General features: G+C 46.9%; 1 protein-coding gene across 4 annotated transcripts in view; it reads left to right on the top strand.

The window, feature by feature from the left end:
- The window catches only part of Dlgap4 (DLG associated protein 4), a 152,298-nt gene extending 136,257 nt beyond the window's left edge, over positions 1-16,041 (top strand). For 2 of the 4 annotated variants that reach the window (XM_057780263.1, XM_057780266.1), the window contains 5 exons: positions 1,162-1,250; positions 1,762-2,174; positions 12,456-12,547; positions 13,501-13,656; positions 14,397-16,041. In XM_057780263.1, the coding sequence (XP_057636246.1) occupies positions 1,162-1,250; positions 1,762-2,174; positions 12,456-12,547; positions 13,501-13,656; positions 14,397-14,615 (969 nt within the window). In that variant the 3' untranslated portion in view covers positions 14,616-16,041. Of the gene's footprint in view, positions 1-852; positions 933-1,161; positions 1,251-1,761; positions 2,175-12,455; positions 12,548-13,500; positions 13,728-14,396 lie in introns of all 4 variants that reach the window. The other 2 variants (XM_057780264.1, XM_057780265.1) reach the window with 2 other exon arrangements.
- The last annotated feature ends 8,858 nt before the right edge of the window (positions 16,042-24,899 follow it).

Here is a 24,899-nt window from a genome sequence, read left to right as displayed (position 1 = left end):
AAGAAATGGCTCTGGCCTTCCATGTCCGTCCTCCCCCCACCACCCACTGTGTACAAAAAGGAAGTTGGACAGATCCCCCTGGCTTCTAGCTGGGTTTCTTCAGGAGTACCAGCACTTGCCCCCTATGGCCTCTTTTGAACATAGAAGTTGCCCAGTATTTGACCCTTGGTCCTTTTTGACCACCATGTCTTTGTTTGGGAGGACCACCTCCTTGTTGGCCAAACCAGATTCTCTTCCCCTCTTAGAAGGTCAGAAGAAGCTTTGAGTCCTTTAATGAGAATGTTACACTTGGGGAAGGAACTCTGAGAGCCTTCTGAGCACCTCCTTCACCTGACTCCACCCATGCTCTCACTCACTGTCTTTGGAGACAGCTGTGCTTCCCGAGCTGGCTCTTGCCAAAGAAAGGGACTTTATTCCTATTCCAGAAAGCTGTTCTGACCCCTGAGCCTAGAACGCCAGCCCCTGAGACTTTCTTCCCACATTGACACCTCAAGCCCCAGGTCAAGTGTGAGCTCCCCCTTGTGTTGGAGCCTTGATGGTGGGCTTAGCTGGCTGCCTGGCTGGGCCCAGGGCATGACTGTTGTCATATTTCCTCCCCTTTACAAAGCAAGTATGACAAGTCCAGGGACAGGATCCCATTGCATCGCTGGCTCTGGGTTCTGGGTTTGAGAACTGCTGTCTGTGATTGGCACTGAGTACAGGTGCTCACCAGTTCCCCTTCCAGGCCGCAGCAGGGTTAGGGGAATTATCTTTGCCTCCAGACAGCCCTCGGCTTCAACTACACCAGATAACGGCTGTGGCTTTGTGTGTGTTCTCTCCCGTCGTCCTTTTTTTCTCTCTGATCGTGTAAAGGAGAGGACTAGAAGGAGCGGTTCCCACCTCTCGGAGGACAACGGACCCAAAGCGATCGATGTGATGGCGCCCTCCTCAGAGTAGGGAAAGCCAGTCATCTCCATCCCCTCCCGCCTCTGCGCGAATGAGCAGTGCCCGGCTTAATCTGGCCCTACTTGGGCCCACGTGCAGTGTCTGCATGCCTCGTGTCTGTCAGTCCACATGTCTGTTTGCGTCGTCCCACTAATGTGAATTTCAGCAGCAAGTGTGGTGTTTGTTTTTATTCTTGTCTTTGTCTCCGTGCCGTTGCTGTCGTTGTCCTTCAATAAGGTTGACTGCATTCAGCCAGTGCCAAAAGAGGAGCCCAGTCCCGCTACCAAATTCCAGTCCATCGGGGTTCAGGTAGAGGACGACTGGCGGTAAGTTGGACAGAGGTGTGGTGGCTGCTATTCCCCTCTCCTCTCCCTCCCTCCGCCCTCACCTCTCCTGCTCTCCCTAACCCACTTCTCCTTGCTGGATTTCTAATAACCAAGCTGGGTGTGGGTGTGGGTGGTGGCTCAGGTGTGGGGGCTGGGCAGGGCAGGCGGGTGGACATATGAGCACTTGCTCTAGACCAGTCACCCTAAGGGGAGCAAGCCTGGGCTGGGCTGTAGCCCCCAGCTCCCCTGATGTTGGTGGTCTTCCTAGCCCCACTGCAGTAAACAGACAACCTTATGACCTTGTCCTTGTGTGTGTGTGCGCGTGTGGGCATGGGCAGGGTGGCAAGGGCTGAGCAGAGAATGAGCGGGGGGCTGTGGGACCCGCTTCAGGCGCATGGTGAGCAGATGATGCATCCGTTTCTCTGTCTCCCCGTGTGTCCAGGTCAGGTGGCCTCTGGTTTCTGACCCTCTTGGTGACTCACTCCTTCTTGTTCCCACCCTGCCCCCACAGAAGCAGCGTCCCCTCTCACAGCATGTCCTCCCGTCGGGACACTGACTCCGATACCCAGGATGCCAATGACTCCAGCTGTAAGTCATCTGAGAGGAGTCTCCCAGACTGTACCCCACACCCCAATTCCATCAGCATTGATGCTGGCCCCCGACAGGCCCCCAAGATTGCCCAGATCAAGCGCAACCTCTCCTATGGAGATAACAGTGACCCTGCCCTGGAGGCGTCTTCGCTGCCCCCACCTGACCCTTGGCTGGAGACTTCCTCCAGCTCCCCAGCAGAGCCAGCCCAGCCCGGAGCCTGCCGCAGGGATGGCTACTGGTTCCTGAAGCTCCTTCAGGCAGAAACAGAGAGACTGGAAGGCTGGTGCTGCCAGATGGACAAGGAGACCAAAGAGAACAACCTCTCTGAAGAAGGTGGGTCTTACAAGGGTGATCCCCTGGGTATCTGGTGTCAAGCCAGCCTCAGAGCTTCTCGAGGAGGAGCATAGGCTGTGTTCTTGAGCCTTTTTTGTGAGCTTGCCTCTGGGTGTTCATTCTTTCCACCTGCCTAACCTGTCCCCTTCATGGGACATTATGGTGATTGTAGCTGCCTGTGGTGCAGGCTGTGGGCTCAACAGCACAGGATCCCAGCTCAGTCGCCTGTTTCTGATCTTCATCTCTAGCTGCGTAAGCACCTTGTGAGGACTGATTGTGGAAAGGCCCTGGTGAAGTGCTGGACACAAAGCTACCACCCTAATTACACCTTCCCAGATCTTTATTGAGTGCTTACTGCCCACCAGGTACATCTTACCTGGCCCCAGCAGGAGGAAACTATAAATGCAGAGACAGAAGTTTCTGCTTTTCCATTTAGTTTGTCTATACTGTGCATACTTAGAAAGAAGCTAAGAAATGGCCTCTGGCAAGGATTGCCTGCAGTCGTGCTGACTTAGCATGTAGGAGGTCCTGGGTCATCCACTAGCACTACCGAAACAGAAGGGGTAATGGGGGAGGACTGGTGGTGTTCAGGGAGCCTGAGTCAGGGCATGGCCGGTGGAGGCAGCCTCTAGGAACCTTTAGGCCATCACCCTGTGCTGACCAAGTTCTGCCAGAGCTTAGCTTCCCAATTGGTTCCTAACTGAAGATTCAGGAAGGACAGATCTTCAGAGTGCAGATAGGTTGTCCCAGTGGCCCTGATATATTCTGAGGACAGCTTTGATGATTCAGAGGGCGCTGGTGGAGTCTGTTTTTACTGCTCTTTGTGCCTGTTCCCAGCTTTGATGTCACACCCACCTTTGGGGCAGGGAACTCCTGAGGTGTGTGAGGCGTGTACCTGATACATTTAATAAGGATGCACCTTTAAAAAATCAAACCAGTGGCAGAGATCAGAGAGCCACAAGTGTCTGACAGGAGGCAGCCAGCTTGTGCTCCAGTGGCCATGCCCTGGCCTGTTCTGCACATTTCTTCTTTGTAGCGTTTAGTCTCTCTGAAGTCACTAAGCATTGATTTCTTAGGGTTTTCTACTTTTCCTGGTTCCCTTGTCTTGCTTGGGCCTAGCCATGTTCTCTGGGTATGTTTCCAGCTACAGGCCTTCTCCTGTTCTTCAACACTGCCCTTGGCTCTTCCCCATGGGCACTTCACCCTGACTGCATGGTCTTTGTCCCACTTTTCTGGACTAAACTTTATTCTGAGAGCACTTTGTAGATGCTCAGTGTGTCCTTCAGAGCTCACAGTTCAGGTGTAAAGTTGAGACTAACATAGTGTGTGTGTAACAATGCAGAAACTAAAGTGTGATGGCTAGGATCATGTTCTCTCAGAACCTTAGAGGCACTATGTAGGCTTCCATTGCTTGTGATGGAAAGTTCAAAACCATCCTGCTTCTCTGCCCTTGGACTTTATCCCTGAAAGCTTTCAGGGTCTTTACTTTCTGGTGAAGCCTCTTAGCAATATGCATGAAATAGATCTTATTTGTTGTTTTGCTAAGTTAACTGGGCATGCCTGACTTTTGAAGACTTGGTCTTTGGCTCCATAGAACTAGTCTTATATTAATTTTAAGAAGAAGAAAGAAAGAAAGAAAGAAAGAAAGAAAGAAAGAAAGAAAGAAAGAAAGAAAGAAAGAAAGAAAGAAAGAAAGGAAAGAAAAAAACAGATGTAGACAGGAATGACACATAGCAATACCAGCACGTGAGAAGCAGAGGGTCACTTGAGAGGTCAGAAAGGTCACCTTAAATTTGAGGCCCGTTGGACCACTGTTGTAGTTTATTTTTTCTGTTGGCTATGATGAAATATTCTGAGAAGGGCTGACAAGATGGCTCACCAGGTAGTGGCACTTGCCACTGATTCTAACTGGCGTGTAATCCAGGACTCATACAGTAGAAGGAAAGAACTTACTCCTACACGTTGCCCTCTGATTGCCACACATGTGCCGTGACATACATGCCCACACACAGCAAATAAGCAAATGTAACAAATTAATGCCCAAATGCATTTGGGAGGCAGAGACAAATGAATCTCTGAATTTGAGGTTAGTAAATGGCAATTTCAAGGCCAGCCAGAGCTTCATAGTAAGACCCTGTCTCCAAAAAGCAAAACAAAGCAAAAAATACTGACAAAAGCAACTTAAAGGAGAAAGGATTTATTTATGCTGACTCATACTTCCAGAGCACGGTCCATTGTGACAGGATGTCAGGGGTTTGCAGCAACTGGTCTCTGCACATCAGGAACAGAGTCATGAATGCTTGCTGCTGCTCAGTTTTTTCTCCACTTGTTAATCTAGAACCCCAACCAGGGAATGGCTTACCCACAGTGGGTGGGTCTCTTAAACAAAAATGCAGATAAACCCCCACACCATGCCCAGAGGCCCATCTTCCTGGTGATTCTACATTCTGTAAAGCAGACAGTTAATTCCAGCCGGCACAGCTACCCAGAGACACTATGTCCATAAAACAAAAACGTGGAGTGTGGTGGCATATGCCATGATTCCAGCACTTGAGGCAGAGGCCAGGGGTATTACTAAAGAGTGAGGCAAGCGTGGGTTGCAGAGTGAGGTATGTCTCAAAAAAGCAGACAACCACACCTTTCTCACTTGTATTTGTTCTGTGTCTTTCTCCTTGAAATTCTTGTCAGGTGTCAGAGTTACTGGGTTGATATCTCACCTTTTCTTTCTCCCCCAAGAGTTTTGCTTTGTAGCCCAAGCTAGCTTTGAACTGAATATGTAGCCAAGGCTAGCCTCAAACTTTTAGCCTACCAAGTCCAGGACCACAGGAAAGCACCATCGTACTTTGCCTTTCCTCTTCTCTCTGCATCATGTGTTTTTGCAATTTTTTATTTCATTTCTCAATTGCTTTAGTTACTTAATATTACCTCCACCAACCCATACCCCGGCCCTGAGCCTTCTTGAGATATAACTTACGTACTATAAAATCAATTCTTTTGCAGTAATAACCCAGACTCGCATGTAGTCACTCAGGCCACCACTAAGGTTTACCCATGTTGTGGTGTGTACCAGTACTTCCTTTGTGTTACTAAATAAATGTTCCATTTTTATGGATGTACTACATTTTGTTTATGCAGTGCATCAGTTGGTGGGCATTTGGATCGTTTGTTTGAAGGCTTTTATGACTAGTGCTACAGTGAACACTGATGTACAATTTTAGTGTGAGTCTGTGCTCATTCTTTGTGTATATATACCCAGGAATGAATTGCTCAACTTTTTTAAGTTAAACTATTCTCCAAGGCAGCTGTATATGAAGCTTCTCATTTCCCGGTACCTTTTAAAGTTATTTAGACAGATTCTCACTGTATAGTACAGGTGGGAATTTGTGGTCATCCTGCTTGCTTTGCCTCTCCAGTATTTTTGTTTTGGTTTGGTTTTAGTTTATTGAGACAGGGTTTCTCTGTGTAGCCCTGGCTCTCCAGGAACTTGCTCTGTAGACCAGGCTGGCCTCAAACTCAGAGATCCACCTGCCTTTGCCTCTCGGTGCTGGGATTGTGTGCCACCACTACCAGGCTCTTTTAAAACTTGCCTAGAACTTAGTATGTCACTCTTCCTGCCTGTGCCTCCCAAGTGCTGTAATTAAAGGTGTATGCCACCACAACTGACTTGAGCACTCCGTTTATTTATTTTAATGGAAAGATAGTGAATATGCCAAATTCCATCCTCTCAAGAGACAAAGAGGATTGAGACATTTTTTTTTTTTTTCTGGCTTCTGAGAAGCTGAAGTGCTCGGTAGAGAGGAACATTTTATAGCATTGTTCTGTGGTGGGACCTTGTTCTTATCTGCTTTTCAGCATTGGGCCACTTGTCTCTTCATGAGGCGCAGAATTTGACTAAGGTGTAGACTTTGTGTGCTCTTGTGAAATGTCATCCTGCCAGAGCGAGCCCTACTCTGCAGTCATGACCATCTGGAAGAGAAGATGCAAACATAAGCCGGCTCTGTTTTGGTTTGGACAGACGTGCTTTAGGACCTCTTTTGTGTCGCCTGTTTGCTGCTGCTACCATTGTGGTACATCAAGGGCCTTTCCAGACTGACGCGTATCTAGGCATCCTAGCGTTATTTCTGCAAGTCTGCCATCTTGCCTCTCCCAATACTTTTTTTTTCTTTTTTGGCAGGGAGGGGGTCAAAACAGTTTCTTTGTAGCTTTGGAGCCTGTCCTGGAACTAGTTCTTGTAGACCAGGGTGGCCTCGAACTCACAGAGATCTGCATGTCCCTGCCTCCTCCCCAGTGCTGGGATTAAAGGTGTGTACCACCATCACCCAGCCTCTCCCAGTACTTTTATGTGGTAATCATATTAGTGGTTGTGATAGCTCACTGTGGTTTTGGTATATTTCCACGGTGACTAGTAATGTTGATGATATCTTCATGGGTGCTTATGGGGTTTTTCTTAGACCAGACTATCTTTAAACTCACAAGAGAGCCACCTGCTTCTGCCTCCCAAAATGCTGGGATTATAGGTATGAAGCCACTATATCTGGCCTGCTTACTGGGTTTTTGTGTTCTTTACTAGAGAGACATTAGTATATTTAGGCTGTCCATCATATGCTTATATGACTAACCAGCAGGCTCATTTCTTTGTAAGATTTTACCCTTGATCGATGAGTATAGCATCTCCTTCCTTCTGAGACATTTATGTATATCTATGTTCCTGCATATTTCCTATGTTCCTGCATTGCCTTTATTTCTTTCTTTAGGATTGGAGGTTTTCCTGGAATGTCCAGTGAACTTTAGTTATTTTATTCCTATTTAAGATGGACAGCTTAATGGTGAGAGCAAGAGCTGTTGTTGACCTCATAGTGATATTTAAGTCCATCAAGAAATGTAAGGAAAAGGAAAGTGGACTGGGGTGTAGCTCAGTAGAACAAGTAGAGCACTTGTTCAGCCTGAATGAAATCTTGATCCCCAGCACCACACACACAGAACAGAAAGAAGAAAGGGGAAGTCTACCTCTTAGTTTGTACAAGCACATTGCATGAGTGAAAATATCAGACCAATAAAAATAACAAAAGTCATGTTGATGTAACAGATGTGTTGTTGGTAATAGCAATGAAGAAATGATTACAAGTGCCAGCATAAGACTTCTCTAATAACATGATGAAACCTCCTTTGAATAATGTCTCTATTAATATTCATTTGAATACTTGTTTTTCAGTTCTTTTTAGTATATCCCTAGGAATAGAATTACTGGCTTTTATTTCTCTCTCTAGCCCTTTTTCATAATCTTACCATGGCAAAATATGTGTAACATAAAATTTGCTTCTGTGTGTGTATGTGGTGTGCTGCAGGTGCACTTAGCCTGTGTGCACACATGGAGGTCGGGTTGATGTTGGGCTGTCCCCTGCCATTACTTCACCTAATTTTTAAAATTACATTTATTTATGCATGGAGAAGGGGGCATGTGCCAAAAGACAACTTGAAGGAGTGGGTTCATCTCCCACCATACATGGGTCCTGGGGATTGAACTCAGGTCAGCAGTCTAGGAACCAAAGCACCTTCAACAACTGAACCATTTGCACCGGCTCACTAATTCGAGACAGGATCTGACAGTAGCCCAGACTGATGTTGTATTTACATCTTGAGTGAATTAAAGATGGGCAACATCACACATGGCTCCTTTGCCTGTTTTTTATGACTCTCAGGGTTTCTATTGCTGTGTTAAAACTCTGACCAAAAGCAACTTAGGAAGAAAAGGGTTTATTTCAGCTTACGACGACATCTCTCCAGTCCCAGGACCTAGGTTTGGTTCCTAGCACCCACATGACAGCTCACAACCATCTGTAACTCCAATTCCAGAGGATCCAATGAATTGCATGGTACACATATAGCTCAGACACACGCACATAAATTTTTTAAATTATATTACAATTACAAAGGAAATCAATTAGACTAATGTGCAGTTGTCGAGACTGAACATGGTACATGTCTGTAATGCTGTCACTAGGAGGTTGAGGCAGAAGGCTCTGGAGTTAGTTCAAGGCCAGCTTGCACCATTTAATGAGACCTTGTCTCAATATTAAACTTATAGTAGCATGTATTTGTTTAAGGCAGGGATAAGATCCATCAGTCATTGCATGATTGCTATCAATTTGAAGTCATGGTAACCATAAGGCTTCAGTGTTCACAACTGAAGCCTCTGAGTGGTGAGACCACTCCTATTAGTGACAGTTGCTAGTACTGCTGACATGAGTCCTTGAAGAGCTTTTTGGTTAAAGGTCACAGTAAGAGAGCAGAGAAGGAACGGATCTAGGCCGAGGGCATTGTGGGCATGTCTGTGTTGTTCTGAGCACCCATGTTAGAGAAGAGGTCGTGCAGGAGTGAACAGCAGTGCTGGGGTGTCATGAAACGGGTGCCTGGTAGAGAACACAAGAGCTGCTCCTCCAGGAGGGAGGCAGGCTGCATCTGGGAACAAGCCCATCAACCCTGAGTGAGGAATAGATGCTGACAGCCGTGTAGGTGAGATGGGGTGCATGGAGGACCAAAATCTCCAGGCACTACCCAGTGAAGCTGAGCGTGGGAACCTAGCTGGATAGCACCTATGAATCCGAAGGGCTATTTCATAACTTTGTTTTCAGTGTAATTGCTGCACACTTTGGACATGTTTCTGTATCACACTACTTGCTATAAAAGATTGAGTTTATTCCAACACATACCTTTAAAATTCTGATTTCCCTTTGTGTGTGTATTGAAGGAGGCACAGCTGCAGAGATCAGAGGACATGTAGCAAGCACTTTACCCACTGTGCCATCTTGTCAACCCTGCTTTTTTTGCTTGTTCTTGAGACAAACTCGCCTCTAGCCTGGATTGCAGGCCTGCCTTGGCCCAGCTTTGTTGTATCTTAATGGGATTCTATAGTCCTAACACTCCTGGTGCTGCCTCGTGGACTAGTTTTTCAGACTGTGTCTTTGGTTTTGCATTCTCTTTTCAATGTTGCTGTCTTATACATACGCCCATCTTCATGTCTGTGTGCTGAGTATCTTACAGTCCTTCATTGCTGATTTGGTTGTCCCTTTTAATAAGAACATATGGTGACTGGTTGGTTTTATTTTAGAATTATACAAGTGTAGTTCCTTTCCAATGTGGTTTATGTATACTTGAGTTTCTCCCTCCTGATCAGTTTGAAGTCCAGTTTTGGAATCTTTCTTGGCATAACAGTAAGCAACGTTAGAATTTGTTTGTACTATTGCCTTTATGTATTTCTGCTACATGTAACACTGAGGAATATGCATGCCACTTCCTTTGGCCTTATCGTGAAATTTATATTAGAAGCCTACTGTGTGGTATTTTTGTCTTGATTGTTTTATGACACAGGGTTTTACTAGGGCTAGCCTTGAACTCAGCCTCCCAAGTGCTGGGATTACAAGTGTGCATCACCACACTTTTTTTTTTCAAACATGGATTTGGTTTTTTCATATTTTTTAAAAAGTGTGTGTGTGCCGGGCGGTGGTGGCGCACGCCTTTAATCCCAGCACTCGGGAGGCAGAGGCAGGCGGATCTCTGTGAGTTCGAGACCAGCCTGGTCTACAAGAGCTAGTTCCAGGACAGGCTCCAAAACCACAGAGAAACCCTGTCTCAAAAAACAAAAAAAAACAAAAAAAAAAAAAAAAAAAAAGTGTGTGTGTGTCGGAGACACGTGTGCCATGTGTAGGTGTGTAAGTCCGAGGATAATTTGCCAGGGGTGGTTCTGGGAATGGAGCTCAGGTTATCAGGGTTGGGGAGCAGGTATCTTTACCCACTGAGCCATCTCACTGGCCCCTGAAATGCTTTTTCTTGAGCCTGGTAGTGATACACACTTGTAATCCCAGGATTTTGGAGGTAAAGGTGGGAGCATCAGGAGTTTCAGGCCAGGCTACACTACATAGCAAGTTCATGGTCAGCCTGGGCTACGTAAGACCTTGTCTCAAATCAAAAGCAGAAACAACTCTGTGAGTTCGAGACCAGCCTGGTCTACAGAGCTAGTTCCAGGACAGGCTCCAAAGCCACAGAGAAACCCTGTCTCGAAAAACCAAAAAAAAAAAAAAAAAAAAAAAAAAAGCAGAAACAAAACCCAGCCATTGTTACTGAGACCCAGTAGTGTTACATTAACACCTGCATTTGTGTTTCGTTCATTTCATTGATCTGAACTGCTCAGCAGTGTGTTCCTTTCTCCATCTGCACCACTGCTATACAGAGGATTTTCTTGCTTTCTGCTCTGAATGTTGTTTCTAACATGATTAAGACATAATTGATAATTGAACCGTACAATACCATTGAGCCGTACTTGAAACAAAATTCGCCCCTTTACCATACACAGTTCATGAAGCCTTATTTATCTGCATGTTTGCCTGCACACCAGAAGAGGGCACCAGATCTCATTACAGATTGTTATGAGCCAACAAATGGTTGCTGAGAATTGAACTCAGGACCTCTGGAAGAACAGCCAGTGTGCTCTTAACCTCTGAGCCATCTCTCTAGCCACAGTTCATGAAGCCTTATTTACAAGGTCATCTAGATGTCATTACTTCATAATATACAATATTTTAATCACCCCCAAAAGAAACCTCTACCTATTTAATCACTACTTGTGTGGCAAGCCTTGAATTTGTAATCCTGCCTTAGTCTCCCACGTAAACATCACAGGTAGAGACTAGACAGACACGCAGAGGTTAAGAGTACTGACTTTTCTATCCAGAGGACCTGGGGTCCGTCCCTAGCATTTACATAGTAGTTTGTTTTATTGTGGGATTTTTTTGTTTTGTTTTTCAAGAGAGTTTCTCTATGTAGCCCTGGCTGTCCTGGAACTCACACTATAGACCAGGCTGGCCTCAAACTCAGATCTCTGTCACCATTTGTTTTAAATAGTGTTGCTGTGTGTCTCCAGACTAGCTTCTGGTTCTCCATCCCAAAGTGCTGAGATAACATCCTCCATTTTTTCTTACTCTCTGACTAAAAAGTACTTAAAGTATTAAGTGTTTGTGTATGTGATGAGGAAGGTATGGAGGTCAGAGGGCACCTGGTGGAGTCCACTCTCCTTCCATCTTTTTTTTAAAATATTTATTTATTTATTATATATACAATATTCTGTCTGTGTGTACGCCTGAAGGCCAGAAGAGGGCACCAGACCTCATTACAGATGGTTGTGAGCTACTATGTGGTTGCTGGGAACTGAACTCAGGACCTTTGGAAGAGGAGACAATGCTCTTAACCTCTGAGCCATCTCTCCAGCCCCTCTCCTTCCATCTTTACATGGGTTCCAGGGCTGGAACTCGGGTCATCAGGCATGACAAGTGCTTTACCCACTGAGCCATCTCTACAGCCCCTCCCTATTTCTTCTGAAAAAAATTTCCCATTTAAGCTGCTTCTAATTTAATGCTATGTAACATTTCCTTAGAAGTAGAGATAAGGTTCTGACTTCAACAAATAAAGTAACCACCGGTCTCTGCCTCCAAGTGCTGGGATTAACAGTGTGAGCCACTATGCCCAGCTTTCTTCCGACTGTCTATAAGGCAAGGTCTCTCACAGCCAGGAAGACCTCAAACCCTTGCCTCTGTCTCCTGTGTGCTGGAATGACTAGCACTGCCCTCGTCTGTTTACATTTTCCACAGTGAGAATTGGTTAGCCAGGTGGTGGTGGTGCACGCCTTCAGTCCAGCCTTTGGAAGACAGAGCAGGTGGATTTCTGTGAGTTTGAGACCAGCCTGGTCTACAAAGCAAGTTCCAGGTGTAAATGGAGAAACGGTCTTAAAAAAACAACAACCAGCCGGGCAGTGGTGGCGCACGCCTTTAATCCCAGCACTTGGGAGGCAGAGGCAGGCGGATCTCTGTGAGTTCGAGGCCAGCCTGGTCTACAAAGAGAGTTCCAGGACAGGCTCCAAAGCTACAGAGAAACCCTGTCTAAAAAAAAAAAAAACAAAACAAAAAAACAAAAAATAAACAGTGGGTTAATGTATAAAATGTATAAATAAGAGCCCATTAGCTTTATGTATATTATATACACACATGTATACATGAACTCCAATTTTCTTTCCACCCTAGCACAGCCCATGTTCTATTAACCATGGAAAAATATATATATATATATATATATATATATATATATACATATATATATACACACACACATACATATATATATACATACATACACACGTATGCACATGACCCTAGTTCTGCCTTCCATATGTCCATGCCTGGCACCTGTCTAGCACCACCATGTATGCTGAGCTGCTTTCTCTACCTCTCTCAGTCTTAGGAAAAGTCCTCAGTGCTGTGGGCAGCGCCCAACTCCTGATGTCCCAGAAATTCCAGCAGTTCCGGGGTCTCTGTGAGCAGAACTTGGTGAGTGACTCTCCCTACAGGGCTCCAGCCAGCCCTTGGCTGCCCTGCCCGGGGAGCCCCTTGTAGCCTGTGACCTCTGCACAGAGGAGGTGCTGCCCTCATGGCACTATAGAGATGGTGGCAGTACACACCATGTCCGTTCCAGGAAGGTCTGAGGCCATCCTCCAGAAATAGAGCATTAAACCTGGTATAAAGCAACCACATGAGAGTGTAAGTCAGCTGACCAGTCGGGCCTGACTTACTTATATTTAGTCCATCCTATATCCAAGAGGCTGCTGAAGGTTAGACCTAAGATCTTACCCCTGCACCAGGTGGGTCTCCTCCCTTGCTCATTTCAGCCCTGCCTGCCCGGCCCTAGGGCCAGAAGCTGAGTCCCAGACAGCCTGTCCCAGGGTTAGAGTCCCCTTCAACAGATCGGGAGCATGCATTCCCAGGGCTATCCATGATCACAGCAGGCTTGGTCCTGCCTCCCTGGAAAACACTGTTCAAGAACAGACCACCCTATAATGAGAACTTGAGCCAGGCGGTGGTGGCACACACCTTCAATCCCAACAAGTGATCTCTGAGTTTGTCAGCCTGGTCTACAGAGTGAGTTCCAGGACAAGGCTCCAAAGCTGCAGAGAAACCCTGTCTTGAAAACCCAAAGAGAGAGAGAGAGAAAACTTGTCCTGCCTAGCACAAGAGAACATGTGCCTTCCTTACCACAGCCCTGTAGTAGTGATCCTAGCAATGTCCAGTCACATGTCTGCAGGGCCCACTCATGATGAAACTGCTCCCAGGGACCCCTACCATTGGCGCTGGCCATGACCAGAGCTGTCTTCATTCACTCACAGATCCTGGCCCGGCCCTTCTCAGAGTCACACCCAGTGCCATGGCCAGAGGCCCATATGTGTGATGGGGGAGATAAGATGGATTCTGCCTTGCTGCCCCACTGACCCCCATCTGCCCCACAGAACCCTGATGCCAACCCCCGTCCAACAGCCCAGGACCTGGCAGGGTTCTGGGACCTGCTGCAGCTGTCCATCGAGGACATCAGCCTGAAGTTTGACGAGCTCTACCACCTCAAGGCCAACAGCTGGCAGCTGGTGGAGACCCCCGAGAAGAGGAAGGTGAGCATGGAGCAGTGCGGAGGGGAAGTCCAGGGACAAATTCCTGGTCGACAATAACGCTGCCCACATCGGTCAGTGCTGCTTGGCTCCCTTCTCCCTGTGTCGTCTTTGAGCTGGGGCTCACGTCCATCACTTTGCGGGGTCCATGCCTGGCATCTGTCCAGCATGCTGCTCGCTGAATAGTGGAGGCTGTCCCCAAAGCATGCCATTGTGCTCTGCATGTCTAGTAAAGGGGGTCACCAGTGCTAGTGGAAAAAGCAGAATGGCCCTTCTGGGACCCTGCTGCCGGAAGCACTGGGGTCTGGTTCCAGTTCCACCTCTTTGTGGCAGCTGTAAAGCAGTGGAGCCCAGGGGCCTGTCGTGTTGGGCCCCTGGTGAGTTCTCACACAAGGACTGCATGTGAAATATAATGGGGTAGAAGGACAGTTAAAGTCACTACTTTGGCTGTATCTGTCTCGGGTTCCTCCTAATGATTCAAAGCAAGGGTGGGAACAGGTGGGATTGTCCTCTCCTGCTAGAACATTCTAAGTCTTAAGCTTGCTTTTGCTCCTAAGCCCTGTGCTACTCCCACTATCATTGCTTCTGTGGCTTTCAGATTCTAATATGTGTTGCTTGTGCCAGTCTGGTTTAGAGATGCGGGATGGGGCAATGCCAGCTGCTTGCATTTAGTAAGGGCCAGTGCCACACAAAACGTGGCACCTTTATTTTATTTTTGTTCCCTCCTCGCTGTCTCACTAAAGGAAGAGAAGAAACCACCTCCTCCGGTTCCGAAGAAGCCAGCCAAATCCAAGGCGGCAATGAGCCGCGACAAAGCCTCAGACGCGGGGGACAAGCAGCGTCAGGAGGCCAGAAAGAGACTCCTGGCAGCCAAGCGAGCAGCATCTGTGCGGCAGAACTCAGCCACAGAGAGTGCGGACAGCATCGAGATTTATGTCCCTGAGGCCCAGACCAGGCTCTAAGGCCACAAAGGAGAAAGCACTCAATTTTAACTCATTAAAAACTCAATGCAAATGGAACAGCGTTTTCTCACCCTTTAGTATGGTTATTATCTCTAGAGACCCTGAGCCAACTTTCCAATTGACACAAACAAGGGCTCACAATGTGGCTTTTCTGGGTCCCTCTAAGCTTTAGGTTATGAAGACTTGACTCACAAAAAAATTTTAAAAAATCAAAAACCACAATCTAGACCCTTTTTCCTTTGGGCTGTCGTGGCGGACCAGAAGACGACTTGGGCAGCCCTGGCCTCCAGTCTTTTTACTTGCTCTGTCTGCTGAGAATTAGCTTGTTTACAAGACGACGACAGTCCAAGGCAGCCTTGGGCCCCTGCCATGTCCCTCCCTTCCCAACATCCCAGCTTTTCTTTTCCCTTCAGAGCTCACACACGGGTCACCATCGTGGCCAGTAGCTTTCTGATCCACACCCTTTGGGGCTGAGGGCATAGAGGACAAAGAGATGGGCAGCATTCCTCTCCCCACCCTCCACGCCAAGTGCTCACACACTGTCGGCCCGCGCACACAGATGAGGTGACTGTCCTCCGCTGAGCAGACGAGGAAAGTGCTGGTCCTTGGAGCACATGTGGGGGAGCCATGGTTACCGTGCTCCAGCCCCTTCAGCAAAAGAAAATTTAGGACTCCCAAGTGGCTTCCAGGGGGTTGTCTGTCCTTGGCCGCACCTTCGTCCACTCCCCCCGGGGCAGGTGGCGGTGTCTGTACGTATGTGTACATATGCACATAGACTTTAGAGTGTATATTTAATAAACGCCCATCTGCTCACCCAAGCCCACCAGCGCCGCTGCCATTGGCTCTCGGGGTACCTGCAGGAGGCAGGTGTGTGAATAGCATTATATTTTTACATGTACTATATCTAGGTGTGTATACAAGTGTGTAAAAACAGACCTTGTGTGTAAGCAGCCTCCCTTTTTTGGTTGTCCACCCAACCCATCAGCCCAGCCTCTACAGTTTTTTTATTCTGTTGTAACTTTCATCCCAATCTCTCCTGTACCCCACTCCTGTACCCCTATTCCCAAGGTGTTCTGAGCCCTGAGCTGCAAAGGCCTGGGCCCACAGAGCAGGATGGGGAGGGCAAGGCTGGGTCAGGCCGCCTGGAGGGGGCTGGACCCAGCAGGCAGTTTGGCATACTGGGGGCTGTTCCATGCTGTGGGTATGGCTCAAGGGCACTGGGGACATCATCTTATCTGGCGCATGCTGCAAGGGTCCCCTAGGTGAAGCAAGGCCTGCTCTGGGGGCCTGTTCCAGCTTGGCCGCCCCCTCTGTGACCTTGGGCAAGTCACTTGACCTCTGTGTGCCTAAACTTCCTCCTCTGTAAAGTGGGGTCAGTCCCTGCCCCTCCCTACCTCACAGGCATGTTGTGAGAATAAATGAGGTAACGTGTACCAAGGGCTCATGGCATTATTGTAGTGTGCTGGGCTGCGCTAAGGAGCATGGCAGCAGATGCTACAGGAAACCCAGCTAGGCCCCCTCTCAAAAGGCAGCTCTTGGGAGACAAGCTGTCTGGAGGGCATCGGTTAACTTCAGCTGTCGAGTACCTTCTCTGTGAGCCTGGGTAGTCAGCTGAGGCTCAGTGTTCTAAGGCATCGATGCAGCATTCGGTTCTGGAGCATCAGAACAACACACTTCCTTCGTGGGTACCACCACAGAAGCGAGGAGGCGGACAAAGACCTGTCCATCAGCACAACACACACTTCCCTCATAGGTACCACTACAGAAGCAAGGAGAAAAAGACCTGCCCTCCATACATTTTTCAGTGGTGCTGCCCTCAACAATCTGGGCCACCCAGTGTACTAGGGAATGAGCTCTGCTGTGCCAGGGGAATGCTGCATGGGCTGCCTCGAAGCTCACCAGGAAGCCAGTGTGGCGTGGACCAGTGTCAGTCTGACGTGGCAGGAAACATGATGTGGAAGAAAGGGGTTGCACAGAGTAGTCCAATCCAGGTGGAAGAAGGCCTGGGTATTGATGGACAAGACAGGAGGAGAGGTAGATGCCACCCACAGTGGGGTCAGAACATAATATTTAAAAGGTTCTTGGGCCGGGTCCTAGAACCACATACTTATTCCTCACTTGACCCAATCCATCTAGGATACCTGTGACCCCAACCCCAGGGACACAGATTCATCTCCACCTTTTCAACAGTTTGACCCCAGCTGGGCCGTGCTGGGTCTGCATTGCACTTTTCCTTCACCTACCCCAGCCAAGGGGATTGAAGGGTAAGTGGTTTCCTGTCATGTGGGACTTAGCTTGTTTTTGCATCCTGCATATAACCAGCCCTTCAGAGATCGAAGTGAATGCTGAAAAGCCAAGCTAGCCATGAGGGATAGAGGGCAGATAGCTGCCTGCCGACTGCCATGGGCCCAGGGACTTGGAGTGTTTGACTACAGCATAGGAGCCTGGCAGAGCCAGCCTGGGGAAGGCTCTTGGAATCAGAAGCATACAGGGTGGGAGAGTCCGTGCAGATGTGGGCTCTATACCTAGATAGCCTAGAACAGCAGGTACTAAAGGGAACTCTCCAAATCTGCCTGCACCTCCTGAGAGCAACAGCATTTTCTGCCCTGCCAAAAAACTCATGCCACCCTCAAGCAAACGATCCAGATAGCTCTCCCTTACCCAGGATATTTGGAGGCTAAAATACCCAACATCCTGCAGGTGGCCCAAGTCCTGTTCCCCTTGACTTGCCCCTGTCCACTGGAGTCCAGTTAGGGCCCTTGATGTTTCAGTCACCAGCCTCTTCTAGTTGGAAGAACCCCCAGCAGCTGTGCTCCTTTTGGTTTGTGACAGTGATTATTTTTAAGTGTCCAAGCAGCTTACAGGCTGTCCCTCGGTTTTGGTTTTTGAGGTCTCACTATGTAGCCCAGTCTTGACCTGTGTTCCGACTCTGCCTCCCAGGTGCTAGGATGGCAAGCATCCGTCACCCCGCTTCTCCTCTTTTCTGATGGGATTCAAAGCAAACAGTTTTGACAAGACTATGACTTAGATGATGTCCCACCTCCTTTGAGCTTGTCCCATCAGGAAGCACTTGACCCTTCTCAGAAAGGCTGACAGCAACTTCCTGGAGGAGCTGGAATGCCTCTGAGCTTCTGTGATTCAGAGATACAGCGCTCTCCTGAAGGCTTTGGGGAGTGGGGCAGGGAAGCCCAGGAAATCAGATGAAGCACCCTAGTGTCCTCAGACTACCACCCCCAAAGCTATAGATCTGAGATATTACCCTTCTAGAACCCCAAAGTCCTCCAGAGTTGTAAGTCCTCAGACTCTTGCAGAGTCCTCATGGAGTGACTTATGAGCAAAGAGCTGGTAAGAGCTGCATAGGGACCTGAGGACGGGAGACCATGTGGGAAAATACAGAAGGCAGACTGACAACCAAGGCAGCTGCAGCAGTGGCGTACGGTCTAACCCAGGATCTAGGGTGTGTCTCCAACCCCGCTGAACCTGCCATTGATACAGGCAGACGGAACTTTTGTGTGGCCCTCTACTGAGGCCCCTTCACAGCCTGCCCTCTTGCCAGGGGGCAGCTGTCTCCTTTCAGGCACGTTGTCAGTGAGCACCCTGGACTCTGCCCTCTCCCCACACTGTGCCCTCCATCTCTTCCCTCTGCTCTCGAGCTGGATGGTGAGGCCTGGGAAAGCCTTCCCCAGCACTTAGTCTAGGCTAGCCTGGCGCCAGCCCGTGTTCTGTGCTTCTGCAGAGACTTGCTTTCCGCCTTCATCACTGCTGTAGTGATTTACATGTGACAGACGTGACTACCTGGCCCGACCCAGGAGACAGGAGCTCCTGAGAGAGGGAGGCAGGCTCTCCTACTGACTCAGCACCCACCATGGAGCCTCGGGGTCAAGGACTCAGGGGTGAAGCATTTGCCTAGCACATGCTAGTCACTGCCAGGGGGTAGGGGAGGAAATGCCAGGTGTGGTGGAAGACAGCTTCAGTTGCTCGGGAGCCAAGGGAGGCAGCTGCTTGAGTTCATGCGTTAGAGGCCACCCCAGGCAACATAGGCCTGTCTCAAAAATGAAAAGAAGGCTGAGAATGTACGTCACTGGCAGACTGCCTAGTATGCACAAGGCCCTGGATTCAAGTCCCCTGCCCCAAAGAACTACCTAAATGACTGACCTGGGGACAAATACTTCATCAAGATGGCAACCTTCATCCTGGGCTTTGAAGCCAAGTAGGAAGCTCAAGAGGCTTTGGAGGATTCCGCGAGCAGAGGCCAAGGCCCATGCTGCTGCTCAGACAGGCTGCGCTGGGAAAGCCTTGAGTGCTAGGTCAGGAGTAAGGCCTGCAGCCGGACCTGCTCTAGGCAACAGGGACGTCGGCACAGAGCCCTAACCCCTGGCTCCAGCCTGTCTGGACTGGTTCCAGCCAACACTGCAAGTTGTCTCTGAGGCATCAGCAGACTACACCTCAAGATTCAGTAGGGAGTCTGCTAGACCAGCAGCCCGTACATCTGAATCTATAGTCCGCACTTTGGGTAGGCGTTGCCTTAACTAGGTGACCACAGTGCACACTGCCAGCAACGGGGACATCTATTTGGCATTCCTGACCCGATGCACTGGGAGGCACAATGTAATCGGAGACTAGACATTCATTTCCCAGCCACCCAGACCCGAAAAATCGTGCAGAAACCATATTAATCACAGCACTGCCTGACCAACAGTATTCCTACCTGGCTCTTCTGTCTCAGATTAACCCATTTCTATTAATCTGTGTATCGCCAGAAGACCGTGGCTTACCGGCAAGGTTCTGGCGTCCTCCTTCGGCAGCTACATGGTGGAAAGAGAAACGAGTTTGCTCTACTTTCCACACAGGTGCCGTGGCACACGCGCGCGCACACACGCACACACACACACACACACGTGCCCACACATCCACAAACAAGCCGCTAGCTCAGCTTTCCGCACAAGCTTGATGACCTGAGTTCAATCCCCAGAGCCGAGGTGAAAGGTGAGCGCAGAGAACCAGTTCCACAAAGCTGTCCTCTGACCTCCACATACACAAATGACACACTCACACCCACACACACATCATTCACACAATGATGAGTAAAAAGAAAGAAAAACAGGGTAGGGCCAGGCATGGTAACACACATCCTGAATCCCAGCACTTTGGCAGAGGCAGGGAGGTTTCTTTAAATTCCAGCCCAGCCTGCTCCATATAGTGAGTAATAGGCCAGTCAGGGCTACATAGTCTTAATAAATAAATTTTTTTTAAAAGTAATAAACGTGTTCCCAGAAGCTACCTGGGAGAATACACAGTAACTGGCCTGGGCCCTCCAAAAACATCAGTTGAACAAAAGCAAGCCATTTCTGTCCCAGGAGGTTAAAGGTAAGTCGCGCAGAAACAAAGTATTTGATGAAACATAACACACTTGTGCAAGCACAAACTCTCAATGAACTAGGAATAGAAAACTTCCGAGCTGGAAAGAGCAGCTGCAAAGAAACCCAGATACATGAAGTCTACCCTACGACAGACATAAGAGCCGGGCATGGTGACACATGCCAGTGACCCCAGCACTTTAGAGGCAGGAAGTGAGACTTTCAAGGACAGCCCCAGCTACATAGCAAGTTGGAGGCCAGCCTGGGCTACATGAGATCCTCAAAAAATGTGGCAGCCTCCACCACAAAACTCAGGACTAGGACAAGGATGTCTCCCCTCCTCTTCCCTCTTCTGTAACACGGAACTGGGGGGTCCAGCCAGGACAATTAGGCAGAGTGATGGTTTGTATATTAATGTGAGTAAGTAGCCTCCAGGTTGGAAAGAAAAAATTACCAAAACTACATCTATCTCTAGATAATATGATTTTCTAGATGATATGAAAATCCCGAGGTTATCTCTGAAAGAACTATTGAGCAAGTGGTTTCAGGAGTTTACTAGTGCATCGGTATAACTCTAGCTGGGTGTGCCAGACATGCCTTTGATCCCAGCACTGAGGATGCAGATAGGAGGCCCACCAAATCACCTCTATACATTACTGGGCATGATGCCTTGTCTCAGACCCTACTTCCTGACACAGCGTACCTCTAAACCTTCCAGACTCCCCTACATGGTAAGAGCATCCCAAGACAGGAACTCCCTCACCAGGAAGACATGCTTAGTGGGTTAGCGCCTCCAGCTCCACCCTGTAGACTCTAGGAGTGAAACAGGCTGAGGGTAAGTTAAGTACCAGTGGCCAGTGGTTTGGTCAACTGTATCTATGTCACAGGCCCCCATAAGGAACCCTACAGGTGAAGGCTGGCTGAGCGTCTGGGCCAATGAACAACACGCAATGCTGAGAGGACAGAGACCTGGAGAGCCCATGGCAGCCCCGCCTGCCCTCACCCCCAGTGCCTTGCCCTGTACATGTCTGCTGGGCTGTCCCAGCTGTGTCCTTTAGAATATACCCATAGGAGTATGGGTACAGCCAAGGGATGGTGGCACATGCTTTTAATTCCAGAACTCAGGAGGCAGAGACAGGAGGATCTCTGTGAGTTCAAGGCCAGCCTGGTCTTTAGAATGAGTTCTAGGATAGACTTCAAAGCTACACAGAGAACACTGTCTCAAAAAAACAAAATAAAACAAAACAAACATATGGGTACTTAACTCATTTTAAAAATGAAGGATAAAGTTCTAGTCCTTAAAGGCTATTACTACAAACTGTTTAGGATAATTAAAAAATACAGGTTAGTAGTTATTCACATGGTATAATCAAACTTGTAGTCATGTTAGGTATGTTTTCAAGGTTAAACAGATATATTTTAGATAGGTGGTCTTCAAACACTTCATAGACCATTTAAGATGTTTTAATAACATTAGGCTTTTCATAATAGTGAAACACGTCTGCTCCTGGCAAAATCAATTTACCTCAGAAAAAGATGACGGGCATTGAAGAACCTCCATATGGAGTTTGCTTTTACTGTGGCAAAGATAGCCACTGGGCAAGAAACTGCCCTTGCCTCGAATGCTGATAGTATAATGTCATAACTGGACAAGAAAGACACCAAAGAAGATGACAGCCAAAATTAACCCCGACAAGGTAGGCTAATTCTTCAAAATTCCTGCTTCACAAAAATGTCTGGCAGATATTCTAGGCCTATAGGCTGAAGATAGACGCCCAATGTTGCAGAGGAACCATGTTGCAGAGGAACCATGACTGACTGTCCAGGCAGCCAGATATTTCTTAACTTTGTTGTTAACTTTAGAAGTTACTTGCTTTGCACTTCTTGTTAACTCAGGCAATATTTTAGCCTTCTTGGATCTCTGATGGGGTTAAACTAAATACTTATACTGTTTTCTTTGTTACCAAATTCAAAAAAGAAACTAAAAAGAGATGTAAAGTTCATAAGTTTAAGAGACATAAAAGCTTCAGTTGTTTATCTAAGAAAATGTTTTAAGGTATAAAAAGATATTTTTATAATGGTAATAAAAGTAATGATAGAAAATGGTTTAGGTATAAAAGTTTAGATTCATCAAGATAGGTTAGATAATAGAATACTTTCTCCAAATATGCCAAATACAAATGGACTAGACATTGTGAATATAATTCTTGCCTGATAATTGTTCTTATTGTATATAGTTTTACTATGTTAGAGTTAAAACCTTTCCTTGTCATTTAGACAAAAAGGGGCAAATGTTGTGGGATATTTGTACACTGTGAAGATGTATTGCTATGATTGGTGTAATAAAGTGCCGAATGGCCAATAGCAAGGCAGGAAGAGGTGAGGCAGGACTTCTGGGGACAGAGAGAACTCTGGGAAGATGAAAGGCAGAGTCACCATCCAGATGTAGAGGAAACAGGATGGGAAGTACAAAGAAAGGCAGTACCACGTGGCAGAATGTAGATTAATATAAATTCATAAAAGCTAATTGGGAAAAAGCCTAAGCTAAAGTCAAACTTTCATAATTAATAATAAGTCTACCCATATCATAATTTGTGAGCTGGTGACCCCCCCAAAAAATCTGACTACACCACATAGATTCTATCATATTTAATCGGCCAAATTTTATTAAAGCTACAGCTGACTACAGACCCTTGGCTGGGTTCAGGACTACCCATCACTGAAGTCAGGATGACAACCCACAATTGTTTCACTTCTCCAGATGTGAGAAAACAGCATGGATTCCACAACATGGACGTGAGAGGATACCTTGAGTAAAGAGATTGATACAGTTAGAGGCCTCTGCTAGTCTCTAGCTCTCTGGTCCATTATTCTTTTGAACTAAGGCTAAAGTCTCTCTTATAACTCTTGAGTTATTTGTATAAAAACATTTAGAGCCACATAGAGACCTCCTTCCTTCAGAAGCACTGTATCTAACCCTCTACGGTTTTGTGAAACCATCTCTACCAAGGAGTCCACTTGCTTTTCAAGTTGCCTTATACAATCTTTGTATGTATTTTTTTTTTATGTCCTGGTCCACTCTGGTGCTCAGGGTTCTAAAATTCTGATCATCAGATATGATAAGACACTTAGGAATTTTTTTTGACACTTAGGAATTTTTAAATGAGGAAATAAGATATAAAAGGGGGGGCCTGGAGAGATGGCTCAGAGGTTAAGAGCACTGGCTGTTCTTCCAGAGGTCCTAAGTTCAATTCCCAGCAACTATATGGTGGCTCACAGCCATCTATAATTCAATTGGGTTCCCTCTCCTGGCATACAGACAGAACATTGTATACATAATAAATAAATTAAAAAAAGAAAAAAAAAAAAAAATATATATATATATATATATATATGGGGGAATCTTTCCCATGTTAAGAATCATAATGCAGGGAGTTAGAACACTGTTTACTGTTGCTATGGATAACTTACAAATGGAAAAAAATAACTGCGGGGATAAACAACTTAGCTGAGACTGACATAATGTTGATCATCATGATTATCAGTTTGATAATGTTAGAAATATTCTTAAGATGAGCCTCTCCATTGACTCAAATAATTCCAATCAGACCAAATTAGACCAAATAAAAGATGCCCACGTTTAATAAATGCAGCACTCCTGGGTGGCCAGGACAGCATGGCAAGGGGAAGAGATACCATGCAAAACCCAAAGACCATGTGTTTCTTTTCTGGTGGCAGCCTAAATAGCCTGTGGGAATGGTACTGAGCCTCCCTGGGGAGGGGTCAGCTCTTAGCGGGCTTTTCTGGAGGTGGAGTCCAGACTAAGGCAACTCCCAGGCCAGGGTCTGGGGTGACACCTCCAATCATCCCAGGCTCCTTGGATATAGGGGTGTCGGGGGCTGGGGTCTCACTTTTGACCAAACAGGTAACTCATATTTTATCCTTAAAATGGTTTGATAACAGTGCCAAATGTGATAATTTGATTAATAAGATACAAGCCTTAGAAAGACTTGATAAGATACAAGTTTTAGCTGGGCAGTGGTGGCAGCACACACCTTTAATCCCAGCACTTGAACTCTGAGTTCAAGGCCAACTTGGTCTACAAGAGCTAGTTCCAGGACAGACCCCAAAGCTATAGAGAAATCCTGTCTTGAAAAACAAACAGCAACAAAAAATACAAGTTTTAGAAAAATTTACTACTGATAAAAGACTGAAGAAAAACTTAATAATTAAAATAAGAAAAATATGACTGATAAGATATAAGCCTTTGAAGAACTTATTATGAGCCTTAGAAACACTAATGAAAGTAAGAAAGATACTCAGACACAGGCAGAGGAATTTAGATTCCACAGCATGATGAAACTGAAGAGGAGAGGCCTAAGGTTATTAGAAAATGCAACCTTAATTTACTCAGTTACCATACAATGAGAATCAAATAATAGACACCCCAAGGCTCTGCAGAAGTTAACTGGGATTTATAAAAATTTCGATTTGAGGAGATTTAAGGAAGCAGAAATTTCATATGGTAAACTTTCACTCTTTGTGAAACAGATGTCAGATTCATAGGCAACTCAGAACAGTGTTATTCCAGAAGACTGGAAAGATTTAGTTACAGCAACATGGAAAACATGGTGGGGAGAGGAAGGTAGGGTCATAGAACAGCAAAGTAGAGCTAGAGATGTCAGCTTCTCAGTGGGGGCATTGTGCTGATTTGCAAGGAGAATCTACATTTGATAATCACACCTTGACCCTGTGCTACACAGCAGCTTTGAATGCTTAGAACATGCTTGAATAATAATCAGGAAAGAGAGCAGAGTCATTTACTGGAGTCATACAAGGCCCAAATGAAGTCGATTAACTTCAGCTGTAAATGGAATATCAGATCCAGAAGTCAGACAAATATTAATTGAATCCTTGGCTTTTGAAA

Source organism: Chionomys nivalis, chromosome 9, assembly GCF_950005125.1.
Source record: "Chionomys nivalis chromosome 9, mChiNiv1.1, whole genome shotgun sequence".
Taxonomy (NCBI): domain Eukaryota; kingdom Metazoa; phylum Chordata; class Mammalia; order Rodentia; family Cricetidae; genus Chionomys; species Chionomys nivalis.
The sequence above is the reverse complement of the archived record's forward strand: the minus strand, read 5'-3'. Positions and strand labels throughout refer to the sequence as shown.